This window comes from Melanotaenia boesemani, chromosome 10 (assembly GCF_017639745.1).
Source record: "Melanotaenia boesemani isolate fMelBoe1 chromosome 10, fMelBoe1.pri, whole genome shotgun sequence".
Classification (NCBI taxonomy): Eukaryota; Metazoa; Chordata; class Actinopteri; order Atheriniformes; family Melanotaeniidae; genus Melanotaenia; species Melanotaenia boesemani.
Genome location: NC_055691.1, coordinates 9775243 through 9789664, shown reverse-complemented (window position 1 = coordinate 9789664; position 14422 = coordinate 9775243). Strand labels below are relative to the sequence as shown.

Sequence of the window (14422 nt, the reverse complement as noted above, 5' to 3'; positions counted from 1 at the left end):
AAGAGATAAAAAAAAAAGTTCAAAGGTTCAAATAGATGAACAAAATTATTCTAATCATACATGAAGTTTATGCAAGACTGGGCAATAAATGATTGGTCAAAACAACTTCTTCTTTCATAGCAAAACATCTAAACTCACCACTTAATTTGCCACAGGCGTGTTAAATACAAAGTCTGTATTCCCACATATCATGTTGATCTGATTAAATCTGTGTGGAGTTTGTTGACATGCAGCGTAAAGACACGTTTTTCAAGACGCGGGTGTTTCAGGACATCTAATCCTGAGAATTATATCCAGATTAAATTTCACCATCTCTAACATTGTTTGATGAAAACTCATCTTTTTTTCTTAAGGATCTTATTATTGTATTGGCTAGTTGATCTTTGGTTTAACAGAAGTTTGGGTCCATTAACTTTCTTCTTGTTGGTGACTACCCCCAAAATTACATTTCCTGGAAACACAAACTGATTTCAGCCCATAATCTTTGTGAGGGATCAATTACCAAAACTCCATCAATGGTGCTATTAATGAATTCAAAGTCGCTGACGATGAACGCCAGCAGGTAGGTGGACATCTTCTCAGTTCGCTCAAAGACCGTCTTCTGCACAGTCTGGCCGTCAACAGTAACATCGGTCGTCTCTGCAGGAGAACAAAACAGCATTTTTAGTTTCTAACCTCTCGTCTGAGATCTTTACGGAAAGCAACTGGTTCAAGAGATTTTTATTTAGGATCTTCTTTATTTCCACCAATTAATCAAATAAAAGATCCTATTTTAATGTCCACAGACTCTCAGCTCTTTCTAACACTGCAGTCATGTAAACCAACCAATGTCTCTGCCGTTGGAAAGAGCCACCGTTCCAGGTTCGTGCATCAGAGTGATGAAGAAAAAAGCCTTCATCGCCGGTTCATCAAAGCAGGGGAAGGCCTTCCTAGCGTCTGTTGGCTGCATCTGGGTGGTAGCAACAACCCTGAGAGGAAATGAACCAATGTTCACTTTTAGAACAAAATTCCAATATTTCCAACATTTTGCCAAAAATATGAAATAGCAAAATAATGAAATAGCAACATTAACACCATCATGAATGAAAAATCCTCTTTATATAGTTACAAAAACGTGTTGTTTGGAGATTTTTGGATGCTCTGCACTGAAGTTTTGCTTTAGGCTGCAGCTGTGATGCAGAACCAACTGTAACCACAAACAATTAACTAATCTGAAACATTTCAAAGGAAACATGACAGCAGCAAAATCAGGTTTTCTAGCATAATAACTCCAAAAATAACAGTTCACTAACCAGTAATTGACATCTTGATATCTGCAACCACTTTTCAGTACTCATAGTATAAACATCACCTTTAAAGCCTTCAATTTTCACCAAAAACAAGTTTATATGGGTTTTCCTCTGAGATTAATAAAGCATTTTTCATGCATTTCATTTCATTGTGGGCCAACTGTTACTGGATCTTGCTTCAAAGATAACTTGCATCGGTAACTGGTCTGAAAAATGTCTTTACTGAATCTACAGTTGTGATTGTAGGCCGGAGTGGTCTCAAGAATCTTTGCTTTTCACTGGTGTATAACCAAACTGGTTTAATCCACCCGATCAGTGAGCTGTAAATCCACCGTGTTACAAACCGTGAGGCAACGATTTTACTGCTGAAAAATGATCTTGCTATCTGTAATTCTTTCTACACAAACACGTGAAGTTACAGGACAGGACAGAGGACCTAATGTCCTCTGGATGGCGCAGTCTTGCCCCACCAAGGAGAACAAACAACCCTTTGTTGCCTCTGCCGTCAGGCTTTTAAATGACATCATTTATCAGATCTTAGTCAACATTACCACTCATTTATTTATCTAGTTATTTATTTATTCATTACTTCTTATCTACTAATGCCAAAGCCATCTTGTTTTTATTACTGATGACCCATGAATCTGTTTGTGTGGTCGGATCTGTAGCACTGACTCACCTGGAGCATCTGAACGCTGTTTGTGGTTATTTAGCTTTAATTTCATTTTAGTTTATTTAATTAGTTCTTAAAACAATCGAATAAAAAAATGAAAGAAAAACAGATAAAAGATCCAAAAACAAGAATAAAAACTAGCAGAAAGAAGAAAAATCTTATATAAAATATATAAGACATAAATATAAAATTTAAGACAGTTGCAGCAGGAAGTTTCTTGTTTTTATGTAAAGTAAATCATCAGTAATGATAATAGCAAGAACATTCTTTCAGTGGTTCGGATGCCTCCACAAACAGAAAACACATACTTCTTGACTCCATTCTCCCAGTACTCGCTCCTGTAGAAGCCTCCCAGGTCATCAGCCAGCTCTCCAGTGAAGTCGGTGTAGAGGTGATACTTGTTGCCCTTCGTCAGTTTACCATCCAGCTGCAGAACCAGGTACTGAGTGACCGTCTGGCGCCAGGAGGACTTGATAGCCGGAACACTGCCTTCACCGACTGGGGTGAGATTTGCCAGCTGCCCATTTTCCAGCGTAGTGTAGTTGAGTTTGTTGGAATGGATAAGAATCAGGTCGGTTTCCTCCACACACTCAAACTCTACATCCGAGTTACCTGAAACACAGTGAGATGTCACACACTGTGATCAGCGGACGTGTTTGGTGAACCCCAGGACCAGCTGTACAAACCAACAGTTTAAACAAACAGATCTGCATCATAAAAGGGTTAGAAAGCCGCATCATGTGTCAGATACTTCTTATCAGTATTAAACAGAACAAGAAAAGACTCATTCAGTCTGATTGATCCGACCTTCAGTGTTCAGGCTGTGAGTTATAGCTGAAAACACTCCAATCACAGACCTTAAACAGACAACTTGATTTTCCCACTGTAAAAATATCTTATATAAATGTGTTGTACACTTGCCTCTCATAACTGTAAAATTATTTAACTTTTCTGGTTCTTTTTTTCCTTATCTGGTCTATTATTCTGCTTCTGCAAGACTTCAAATTTCCTGGTTGACAGATTAATGAGTGATTAAATATGTTGTCATCTATAATCTATGTTATAAAGGTTAAAAAGGAGCCTCAATGTGAAGCACATCATTTTAACTCTATATTGGGGATTTAAGGCCGTAATAACATCAGCACAAACTGACTAGTTTAAGAAATAAGCTGCGATTTGTTTTAGAATTTTTATATTTATAAATATAAATAAAAGCAGATATTTCTGATCTTATCAATTTTTATAAATTACATTATATATTATATTATTAAATTTCTCATTTTTTTCAACATGTTTTAAACTGTTCTGCCTTTATTACTAGTCCACTGAACACCAGCGCTCCCAATGCAAGTCAAACAGACATTCAGTCGCTGGGATCGGCCTCTCTGAACAACATATTACTTCTTAAATGAACACTTCAAAGTTGAATGGCTGCATTGAACTCATTTCTCTGACAGAAACCTCTACAGGATTCGGACCCTGCAGGCTCCAGAGGGGGACGGCTGCAGACGTAAAGCCTTACCAGTAAAGATGTACAGTCCAGTGGTTGGATGTGGTTTCAGTCGCGGCCACAGCGTCACCCTGTACTGGATTGGCACCACACTCTTAGGCAGCCGATACTTGTCCCACGGTTCGTTGGATGGGGTAGGTGTTGTGACGGGGGGCCTGGTGGTCGTTCCTCCACCCTGATTATTGTTTTTAGTCTTTTCCTGCGAGTAAACAACAGACAGAGCAATGATAGTGGAGAGGGCCGCTGCACCCACAAAGATCCCCACGATCCCGACAGTTTTACTGATGAAGAAACCTTTCCCCATGTTGTCCACCCGTCTGCACTGCAGCACTGCACGCAAGTTCGCACGGTGAACTTGTACATGTAGACATGAGTAGCACCTCCCTCCCCTTTCACTGCAACAGGTGACACATTAACAGTGAGGCTGAAACACCCACATGAAGTCAAAACTGGTTCTCACTCACTTCAGGCAGAAAAAACTCCAGAAATCTGATTTGATTCTGACTTCTCTCTTAAGATTTGAAAAAAAAACTATTGTGGATTGAACTTAAAAACCGTTTAGGAATTATTTTGCTTTTACATAGAGACGTTTAATATGCCCTGTGACTTAAAAAACAAAACATAGCTATTTGGAGGCATCTTAAACTTGAACTGGCTTTACAAAGCTTAAGGTTATATAAATCTGTAAATATATTCACACTGGAGAAACTGAGTGGGGTTATAAAATTTGCTGTAAGAAAGCTGAGAAATTCCTTATTTCTTTATATTTTCTTCCCAGCAGCCACATTTGGTTTGGATTTTTAAAGATGGTCCTGATCAATAGTTCTCTGCTGCTTTATGTGGTACTAACATGGTTCCCAGAACAACTGCAGGGAACCTTGGTGTCATGTTTGACCAAGGCTTTTGTCTTTTAAACCACGTATCAAACAGGTCTCCAGGGCAGCATGTTTTCACCTGAGAAACATCAGATCAGATGTTTTATTTCCCGTAGTGATGCTGAAAAACATGCTTTCATTTCATCCAAGATCGATTACTGTAATGTAGTTTTAGCCCAAACGGTTCTCCTAAAATCCTCCAGCTAATCTAAATACTGCTGCTGAGTGTTGACGGAGAACTTATTGTTTTAGCTGCCCTTTGACAGCTTCCCGTCAAATTTAGAATAGAGTTTAAAATGCTTTTAATAACTTACAAAGACTTTAAAGGTCTGGCATTGTCCTATTTAAATTAACCCATTGTTCCATATAATCCCAATAAATCTCTCTTTGCTCTAACAAAACTGGTCTGCTCGTGGTTCCAGGATCTTGAAGTCCCGATAAGGAGGTAGAGCTTTTAGTTTTTAGGTCCTCTCCTGCAGGAGAGGAGCTGACCTACCTTTATCTCCATAAAGCTTATATTCAATTCACCATTTATTTTGTTTTATTCTAATGTTTTATTTATTCATATGTTCACATTTTACCTCTGCTTTTAATGCTAATGATATTTTTATTTACAAGTTGTTTTTATGTCTTTGTTATGTTGTTTTAGGCATTCTGTGAAGCATCTTGTTTGAAAGATATATAAATAAAGTTGATTTGATTCTCCAGCTTTCTGAAGGTCTTTCAGAATTTTTCTTTGGACATTTGTGCTTTTTACTTTTTTCAGAACTGTTCTTTTACCTAAACATTTTCTGAGGAAATGAACTCTCAACCCGAGGGATGAACCAGTGTTGTGTCGACACATAACAGACTACTTGGCAAAAAATACTGTTTTAAACTGGATCTTTAAGCTCTTGTCAAAGATGCATCATTTGTTACCAATACTTTATTTTTATCTATGAAAACCAACAAAGATTAGACTGTTACAGTCTGTCCTGCCACTCCTCCAGCACTCCCCTGTTCTGCTGCTCCTCCATTCACTCCTCACTTCCCTGATCCTCCACACCAGTTCCAGATCCGCTCATCATAATCATGTCAACCTGCCACACCTGTTCCCCATTGACTCTCCAGCCCTTATATACTCCACCAGTTCAGGCACTCCTTGTCAGACCTTAAACCTCACACTCCTATTGGACTCACTCCCTCTCCGTTCCTGGCCTCTTCAACCCCGTTACCGCGTCTCTGATCGGTACCAGTACGATTCTTATTCTGAGTTCTGTTCACTAATAAAGTGTCGGTAACGTTCCCTTGTCTCCCTGGAGTCCTTGAGTAACGTAGACAGTTTGACAGAATGAAAACAGGATTTTACCAGAAACAAGCTGATTCCCAATGAGCTATTAGATGAAAATTGGACTATTTGAACAATTAGACGACCAAAACAAACTATCTGTAGCAGATGTACAGGATCTGGATCTGGTGATGTCCTGAAGAAATAGGAACAAATCCAGCAAAGACCCGAATCAGGACCTGAGAGATGCATCTGGACCTTCAGCTGATCCATCTACTGTTGGCCGAAACCTCATCGGAAATGGTCTCCATGGAAACGTGGATGTCAAGAAGCATATTTAAGGAAAGGAAACAGGAAGAAAAGGCTGAGGTATGTCACATGGATCCTTCCCAGAACCAGGACCTCAACAGGTCTGATGGAGAGATGGATCCTCTCTAGAACTGGGACCTTGACATGTGTGGGAACATCTGGACAGAGAAAAGACAGAAAGATCCAAAGAAGAGCTTTGGACGTCAGATTACCAGGGAAAAAGACAAACCTACAGCGAGGTTAATCTTCCTTTGATATTTTGACCTGAAAAGCACCAGTTTAGTTCAGAAGATTTGCATCTGCTGTAAAATGATCTCATTCTCATTCTCTGGTCAGAATATGAGCTCACACTCACATCTTCTATTAAAAGAACAGACCTTGGACCTGTTGCTGACCTCCAAAAGGGGCGGAGTCAATGGAAAGAACACATGACACAGATCCAGGAAATGACTCTCTGTTGAGCTGTTTAATGATAAATAAATCTAATCTCATCCCACCCCTTTCTACTCATCATGCTTTATATATCCATGTACCACATGATATCCATGTACTATATAATATCCATGTACTTCACAATATCCACGTACTACATAATATCCACGTACTATATAATATCCATGTACCACATAATATCAACGTACTATATAATATCCATGTACTACATAATATCCATGTACTATATAATATCCATGTACAACATAATATCCATGTACTACATAATATCCATGTACTATATAATTAGCTGTTTTTAAACTTCTTGCTAACTTAGAAAGAAAGGTTAAAATGAGAAATTTGTCATTTGGATTTTTACAGTGTAGTAAAGAAGTATGATACAGGGCAGGCTCACTATGGTCCAGGTTACATCCTGGACTGGTCACCAGTCCGTGGCAAACCCACAACAGTCCCGGTTACATCCTGGACTGGTCACCAGTCCGTGGCAGGTTTACTACAGCATAGGTTACATCCTGGACTGGTCACCAGTCCGTGGCAGGCCCACTACGGTCCAGGTTACATCCTGGACTGGTCACCAGTCCGTGGCAGGTTTACTACAGCATAGGTTACATCCTGGACTGGTCACCAGTCCATGGCAGGCCCGCTATGGTCCAGGTTACATCCTGGACTGGTCACCAGTCCATGGCAGGTCCACTACAGTTGGATCACTTTGTGAATCTGCTACAGCTGAAGAACTGAGTCTTTCTCTAAATGAGTAAATGATACATTTTTCCCGTTAGTCTATAATGTCTGACAGATTTATCTTATGTTCCACTCTATAGTTAGATTTTAACAGACAAGCAGTTTTCCATCATCCTGCTGTTTTATGAATCTCATTTTATGGTTTTGCAGCTGTAAAGCAGTTATGAAAGATGACATCCATCTTAACCCTTCTTCAGATCTCTCTCTGTTTAACCACACTGTCACTATGAGTCATCAAAAAGATAAAGAAATAAAGAAGGAACAAATAGAAATTATAACTACTGTCAACTCAGTATGTAAAATTAAAGCTTTAACAACATTTCTAAAGAAATTTGAAGAGATTTTTTAAACTCTTCCATAAAGAGATTCTTAAAATCCAAGCTACTAAGCTCAATACTACACTACTATTTCTCACCTAACTGCCCACTTTTTGTAAATAAAAACACCTGTAGGTCATTGCCGAGTCAGAGTCTGCACGTGTGGCGGCATAATAAAACGCACTGAGGTCAAGTCTGTTATCTCTTGGACCGAAACAACTGACAAGCAGTTTAGCAGTAAATTGATAACATGTTGTGTGGTAACTTGCAATCACAGTTTCATAAAATCTGTCTTTTCTTTTCTAATAAGATGCATGTGATTCCTTGTAGTTATTCTCTACCGTTGCGGGTGTCCTGACGGTTTGGCAGACCCATCTGAATAGCAGTAAAAAGCAAATGACCCATCAATTCAGCATCCCACTGAATGCTCAGCAACTGCATCGCCATCCAGCCGACTGTGAAGCCACCAGAAGTTAGTTGAGTGCATTAATTGCTTAAGTGCATCTTTTGTATGACCAAAGCTGGAGGGAAAATTAAACTTCCCAGAATTAAACTGTATTTATAGTGGAGTTTTTTCTGTTATCGGTAATCTTTGTGCTAGTAACATTGTAATCTCATTTAAACATGTAATGTTTAACTATGTAATTACTATAGCTTAATTACATATCATATTTCACCGTAACCTTTTCACCAAAGCAGCATACCTCTTCATAAACTGTATTCTGTGTATTCCAACTATCAAACATATGCTGTGTTGATAAAGTAGTTTAAAGTGAGGCTATGGAGTGCTATTCCGACAAGGTTTACCCAACTGGTCTCCTTTTACTCTTACTTTCAGGTCAAAGGCCGCTCCACAGGAACTGCAGCGCTTGTAGCCAGTTTGAGTCCAGTTCAATGTTTACATGCAAGAGAAATTTGACTTGTGATCTTTTTTTTTTTAAATCATGATTAACATGTTTAAATGCATTTAAAAATTGTGGTTTTAGTCAGACCAACTTAATTGTTTTCAGTTTCTTCTAAAGTTATTTCAATGTATTAAGCACATCAGCAGCTCTTTGTCCTTCTCAGTCCTATAGTGAGAAGAACTAACTTAAGGGACTAGCGTTGCATTTTCTTGTAGAGAAGTTAATATGCAACATGACCGAAAGTTTCCCTTCAGAGAGAGGGATTTATGAAATCCTGCAGAGAACAACGTGTTCAGCTTCATGGGGGTTAACAGATGCCGGAAGGGAGAAAAGAAAAAAAAAGAATCTATCTTTATTGTCACCAATGATTTTTTTCCCTGATAAAAAGTCGTAGTTTATGATAAAATCCAGTGAGTTGGTTTGAGTTTTACAATAAAGAGTCTATAAAATATGATTGTGATGCTGCACCTGGCCTTGCCGTTATCTCTGCAGGACTCAGATAAAAGTATCTGATTCTGATTATCAGATTAAAGGAAGGATGAAAGAGTTCGGAGTGTGTGGGAAATGAAACTTTATTCTCCTTTGTTACCATGGTGTTTAGACAACATCCGGTTTTCCTGATCTTTTTAGGACAAAGTGTCCTTAATCCTTTCATGCATAGTTTCCCCTACAGTGAACACCTATTTTAAGTCTGTTTTCTAGTATATGCATGGGTGAGAATTGGTACCTTCAGTGGACATTAATCCAGTACGCTGTCACTCACTAAAGAATAAATAGGCAAGGCAAGGTAGTTTATTTGTATAGCACATTTCATGTACAGGACAATTCAAAGTGCTTTACATAAAACAAAGACATTACAGATATTTAGAATAGTAAAAGGCATCAACACATAATCACAATAAAATAATAAATTACATTAAAATGATTAAAAGCAAGATAAGTTAAAAAAGTTACCGTGCAGATTTCATGCATAGGTGCATGAGGAAAGAAATCTTTTTAACCTGGATTTAAAAATATCTACATTTGGGGAAAGTTTAATCTCCACTGGCAGTTTGTTCCACTTGTTTGCAGCATAACAGCTAAATGCTGCTTCTCCATGTTTAGTCTGGGGCTAAATTTTGTAAAATTTCATATCTCACATACATTGTAATTACCAAGTTTGTCTCTGTGGTAAACAGGAAAATAGAATTATAGAGATATATTTAATAGAATAATTATATAAATATGACAGAATACCATTTTACACAAAAATAGCACAAAATAATTAAAATAAATAAAAAGCCAAATAAGATAACAAATAAAGTAAAACATTACTGTACATGGAAGCAAAACAATGTATATGAAAAAATGGTGGCTCTGTTTTTTAACCACTCGTGTATCAGAGAGTTAAGCAACATTTACATGTAGTGTTTGGTTCATTTATTGGTTATTAGTTCTTATTTTCTGTTGCTATGCGACATTATCAGATCAAACCAAACTTTATTTATAAAACGCTTTTCATGCAAAAAGCAACACTAGTGCTCTACATTATTAAAAAAATATTCATATTAAAAACTGAAAAGATAAAACAAGCCTTCACACACCTAAATATATAATATAGCAACTTAAAAACACACACCTGATTCTAGCCTCTTCCATACAAACATCAACTCCAATCCCTATTTTCTGTCTCTAAATTGAATGTAGGTGTGAAAATATTCATAGAAATAAACATGTGGCTTGATGCTGCTGTGAGGAAATGATGTCTTGGGGATCAGCCACCCAGACAAGGATGATCACCATGGCAACAGCCCAGCAGACCACACATTAGTGGTGATAGATTCTTGGTGCCACATCTATGGTTGTTTGTGATGGTTTTTTGTTAAATAAAGTTGTTTATTTCTTTGTTGTTTATATTCTGAACTGCTTCAGTTTTGATTTTTGTAACAAATTTGGGGGGGGGGGGGGGGGGGGGGTGTTGTTGTTGTTTTTTGTTTTTTGCATTTTAATTCAAATTTAAGGTTAGATCAACACTAAAATCAATATGTATGGACCGCTGGCACAGACTGAAAGATGTCACTAAGACCATCAGATAGCTTAAACTTTGGGTTGGTTCATACCTACTGTCTTAATCCAAAAGGATTTTTACCATTAAGTAATTTTTGTTTGTTTGTTTGTTTTAAAGTAATGATCTCTATGAAGGGGGTAAAATGTAAATTTATATTGTTATTTAATTTGATAGATTGGATATTTAATAAAACTATCTTCTTGACTTTAGACTATTATAATTTTATTCTCAATTTCTCTTTTAGTTTGTGAGCTTTGCCACTAATAACGAATCTCATTAGACCACAGCCATCTGAATGTCTGTGCAGAACACGGTTAAACAGAAAATATCATAAAAAAAACTGTGTTTGCTCAGCTAGGGCAGGATGGAGGTGAGTTGGGTGGAGGAAGCTCCCACACTCATCAGAACCATAGATCAAGTATCACATTCAGACTCGTTTCAGGAAGCATGGTTTTCAGAGAGAAAATTAACCAGAAAGAGGAGCTTTGGAAAGTCCTTCAAGAAGAACTATTGCTGTGGACTACATAAAGAACTACATAAAGCTGGTCTTAGAGGGCTCAGACTGTAATGAAGACTAAAGCTGCTCAAAAACCAAATATTCACTTTAATGCTCTTCAAAACTGGACACTCTGGTTTTCCTTGTTTACTGTTTGCACGTTTCAACAGAGAGTTCCTGTTTCTCAGGAAACAGATGAAACGAGGGTAAAGAGGTATCATAACAGTCATGTTAATAATCTACAATTACTTTTACTTGATTGTTTATTTTGGAAATCATTCAAATTTTACCATTTGAAATTAAATTTGATGCGTCTATACAGAACATGAGTATATTCACTATATAATGGTGCCGTAAACAATCTGAATACTTCTGGAATACTACGTCACGTTTAAAGATGAATTAGTGCCACCTTGTGGCAGCAGAAGAGAACTGCTTCTCCTTCTTGTCCCTCACAAGTCACTGATTTTGGCCTGATAGGCTTAAACTTATGAATACAGGGACATTCAGCTTTCTCCTCCTAATTTTATTAACATAGAAAGCATGTTTTAGAGCTGTTGTGCTTGTTTCTACAGTCTGCAATCACCTCACACCTACATTTAGTTCTATCTTCACAGCTACCAATGACTCTTTACAAGACTGTAATGGAAAGCACATCAGTTCAAAGCTAAGAGGGTGTACCCCTTCTTCTCAGAGTGAGTTTGTCTCAACGTCTGTCACCGGGAATGACGATCACTAAATGATATGATCTATCCAGAGGACTACCATAAAGTTATGAAAATGTGTTTGTTACTTGGTTTCAGTTATCATCAAAGTTCACCACAAAACAACTTTGGACTAAAGCGAAATCCATAATAGAGTATTTTGGAATATCTAAAGCAGAAAATAGCTAGCAAAAGAAGCCTTCTGCTTATTAAAAATAGCTGAAATGATTGTTTTTCATTCAAACTTTATTTATATAGATGGTCCCATTGAGACATGCAGTCTCGTTTACAAGAGAGATAAAAAACCTTTACAGTTCCAGTCATATGGTACATAAATTAGACTTCATGTAAAGGCAAAAAGCAGGTTGCATACTAAAATGAAATAAATAAATAAAAGGCTAAGTATGAATTGAGGAAAGCTGAAAGTAATAAAACCCTGGAAGCGTTCTGTCTAGGTAGCAGGTGAGAGGATAAATATGATGGATCTGTAAGTGAAAATATACTAGTTCTACATGTGCAACAGGCTGCGGATATATATGACCAGTTGGCCAGAGAGCATGATGTATAACGGTGAGTGAGGCGTTTACAGTAGTGGAGGCTTTGAATGCCAAGATGAAAAGTATTTATGGAGATAGCTCCACCCCTTCTCTCTTTAGGGTGAAATGTGCAGCTTTTTTAAGCAGGTCTGGGTCATGGCTCACCACCTGGTTGGAGGTTCATCAGTAAGTTCTGAACCAGTGCATGCTTGTAAAGAACTTTGGTTTTTCAGCATGTACAGAGCAGAATATTGTAAAATGTTTCAATGAGTTTGGGAAATATCAGGGTGTAAAGGCCAAAGACAGAAACCACTGCTGGATAGATGGTTGTAACCTTTGAGTCTCTGCAGGAGAACAGTCAGATCACCATGAAGCCACATGGGCTTAGGAGGAGCTTAAAAAACCATTTTCACTCAACAAAGTCCACCACTGCATCCAGAAATGGGATCTGAATCTGGATTACACAAGGAGGAAGCCATAAATCAACCCTGTGTGGAAGCAACGTTGAGTTCTCTGGAAACTAGCTCATCTCAGATGGACAGAAAGACAGTGGATCTGTGGATCTGTGGTCAGATGAGTTTCAGCTGCTTCAGGGTAAAACTGGTATCTACTTCTACATGCAAAAAGATCATCCAAGCTGAAGAGTCCCTACATTTCTTTTCTCAGCTGTATAAAGTGGGTGTTGCAGAACGGTCTTTGGTCTGCTTCAACACCACATAGCTACATAGACTGGGTTACACCGATTCAGTCTGTGTAGCTGACAGATGTAACAGCCTAAAAGTTCATAATGCAGCTTTTCCTCTAAACACTCAGATATCTTCTAGGTCTGAGTTGTTTTAGGTCATGAAAAATCCTCTTCTCGTGGCTTGCTTCTGAGTATTATTGAAGGTGGTTCACACTTTGCTGAATGTTACAAAATTAATTTTAATAAGGGATTTAATTAAAGGTCAGAAATTACCTGTAAATATATAAAACACACAAACCACGAGCTACACTCATCTGCTGTGCAAACAGGCTGCAGTCTCACCCGTCCTGTCATGAACAGTCTCCTCAGGATGCAGTCCAGACTGTGAAGAAAAGGCCAGAAAAGCTGCTCTACCTCTGCATCTGACGGTTACATGCAGCTTGGCTTGAAGCCCCTGAAGAGATGTTTGCTGTAAAAAACAGTGAAAATAAAGATTTACAGAAAGAACTGGAAGCGTCATTGATGCCAGTGACACAAATCAGTAAATTTAACATACAACTGTTCAGTAAATTTGTTTTAAAATTTAAGTTGATGATACACTGATATATCAGGAATGTAAAACATTTCAGTAGAATCATACAGTGGTAATTCTTTCATCTCAAACAATTTATTGACAAAAAAGCTAACAACTACTGGGTAAACCATGACATAAAAATGTCAATAACTTTTCATGTGTTAGGTGTTGTTTTGGTCTGATGATGTCTAAATGTGAAAAATAGGGTAAAGAGGACTGTTTAAATTCAAGTTGTCATTAAACCAGAACAATTAGTAGTTGTCCTGTTCAGCACGGTAGCAGCAGAATGATGGTCTGGTTGCTGTGTTGTGTTGAACACATTTCATTTCCCAAGAAGAGCTTCATGGGTATAAGGCTCCTCTTGATAATCAGATTTTTTTTTTAAATCCTTTTTTATGTATTTATTTTGAATTACATAATTTCCATAAAGTTGCTGTACCTGACCAGAGGGGACAGGAAAGAAAAGAGAAGCATTAACAGAAATGTAAAGGAGAGTAGAGAAAATAAAGAGAAGACAGAAATATAGTATATTCTATCAGATAAAAGATAACCTTTCAAACCAAACAAACACCAACCAACTGCTACACCTGTACAGAAACACCACCGAGAATTTCTTGTGGTTTTTACAGGGAAACAGTAATGACAATCATCAGGAGCTCCTATAAGAGACAAGCAAGCTGAAAGAAACAAACATGCAAAAACCAGAGTTCCAGAAACACACACACAAAAAAACTAAAGAAAAGTAGCTCTTAGTGTTTAAACCCACAGGCCAATGCAGCAACTGTGTCAGCATGCACAGTTTGAGGACACAGATGAGTGTGATTGTGCAAATGCCACCACGCCTCCACGAGGCTAGAGGCAGACTAGGGCAGCTTAGAGTGCAGGGTAATCAGCAGCAGTACCGACGCATGAACCCCAGCCACCCCACCATGAAGACGATCCCAGACCCACCCAGAGGGCAGCAAAGGAAGGCCCCAGCCAGGGCCCCCTGTGGTCACTGGGTACAGGCCCCGGCGGGCCAAGGTCAGCAGCCGCCAACCC

At 38.2% G+C, this 14422-nt stretch overlaps 1 protein-coding gene across 3 annotated transcripts in view; it reads right to left on the bottom strand.

Annotated features, from left to right (window-relative positions):
- Positions 1–13275, bottom strand: part of LOC121647887 (aminopeptidase N-like) — a 32678-nt gene extending 19403 nt beyond the window's left edge. Inside the window, exons 1-5 of one of the 3 annotated variants that reach the window (XM_041997670.1) lie at positions 13150–13275; positions 3485–3671; positions 2271–2574; positions 826–968; positions 503–639 (exon numbers count right to left, since the gene is read on the bottom strand). In XM_041997670.1, the coding sequence (XP_041853604.1) occupies positions 503–639; positions 826–968; positions 2271–2574; positions 3485–3671; positions 13150–13161 (783 nt within the window). In that variant the 5' untranslated portion in view covers positions 13162–13275. The other 2 variants (XM_041997671.1, XM_041997669.1) reach the window with 2 other exon arrangements.
- Positions 13276–14422: the final 1147 nt, after the last annotated feature.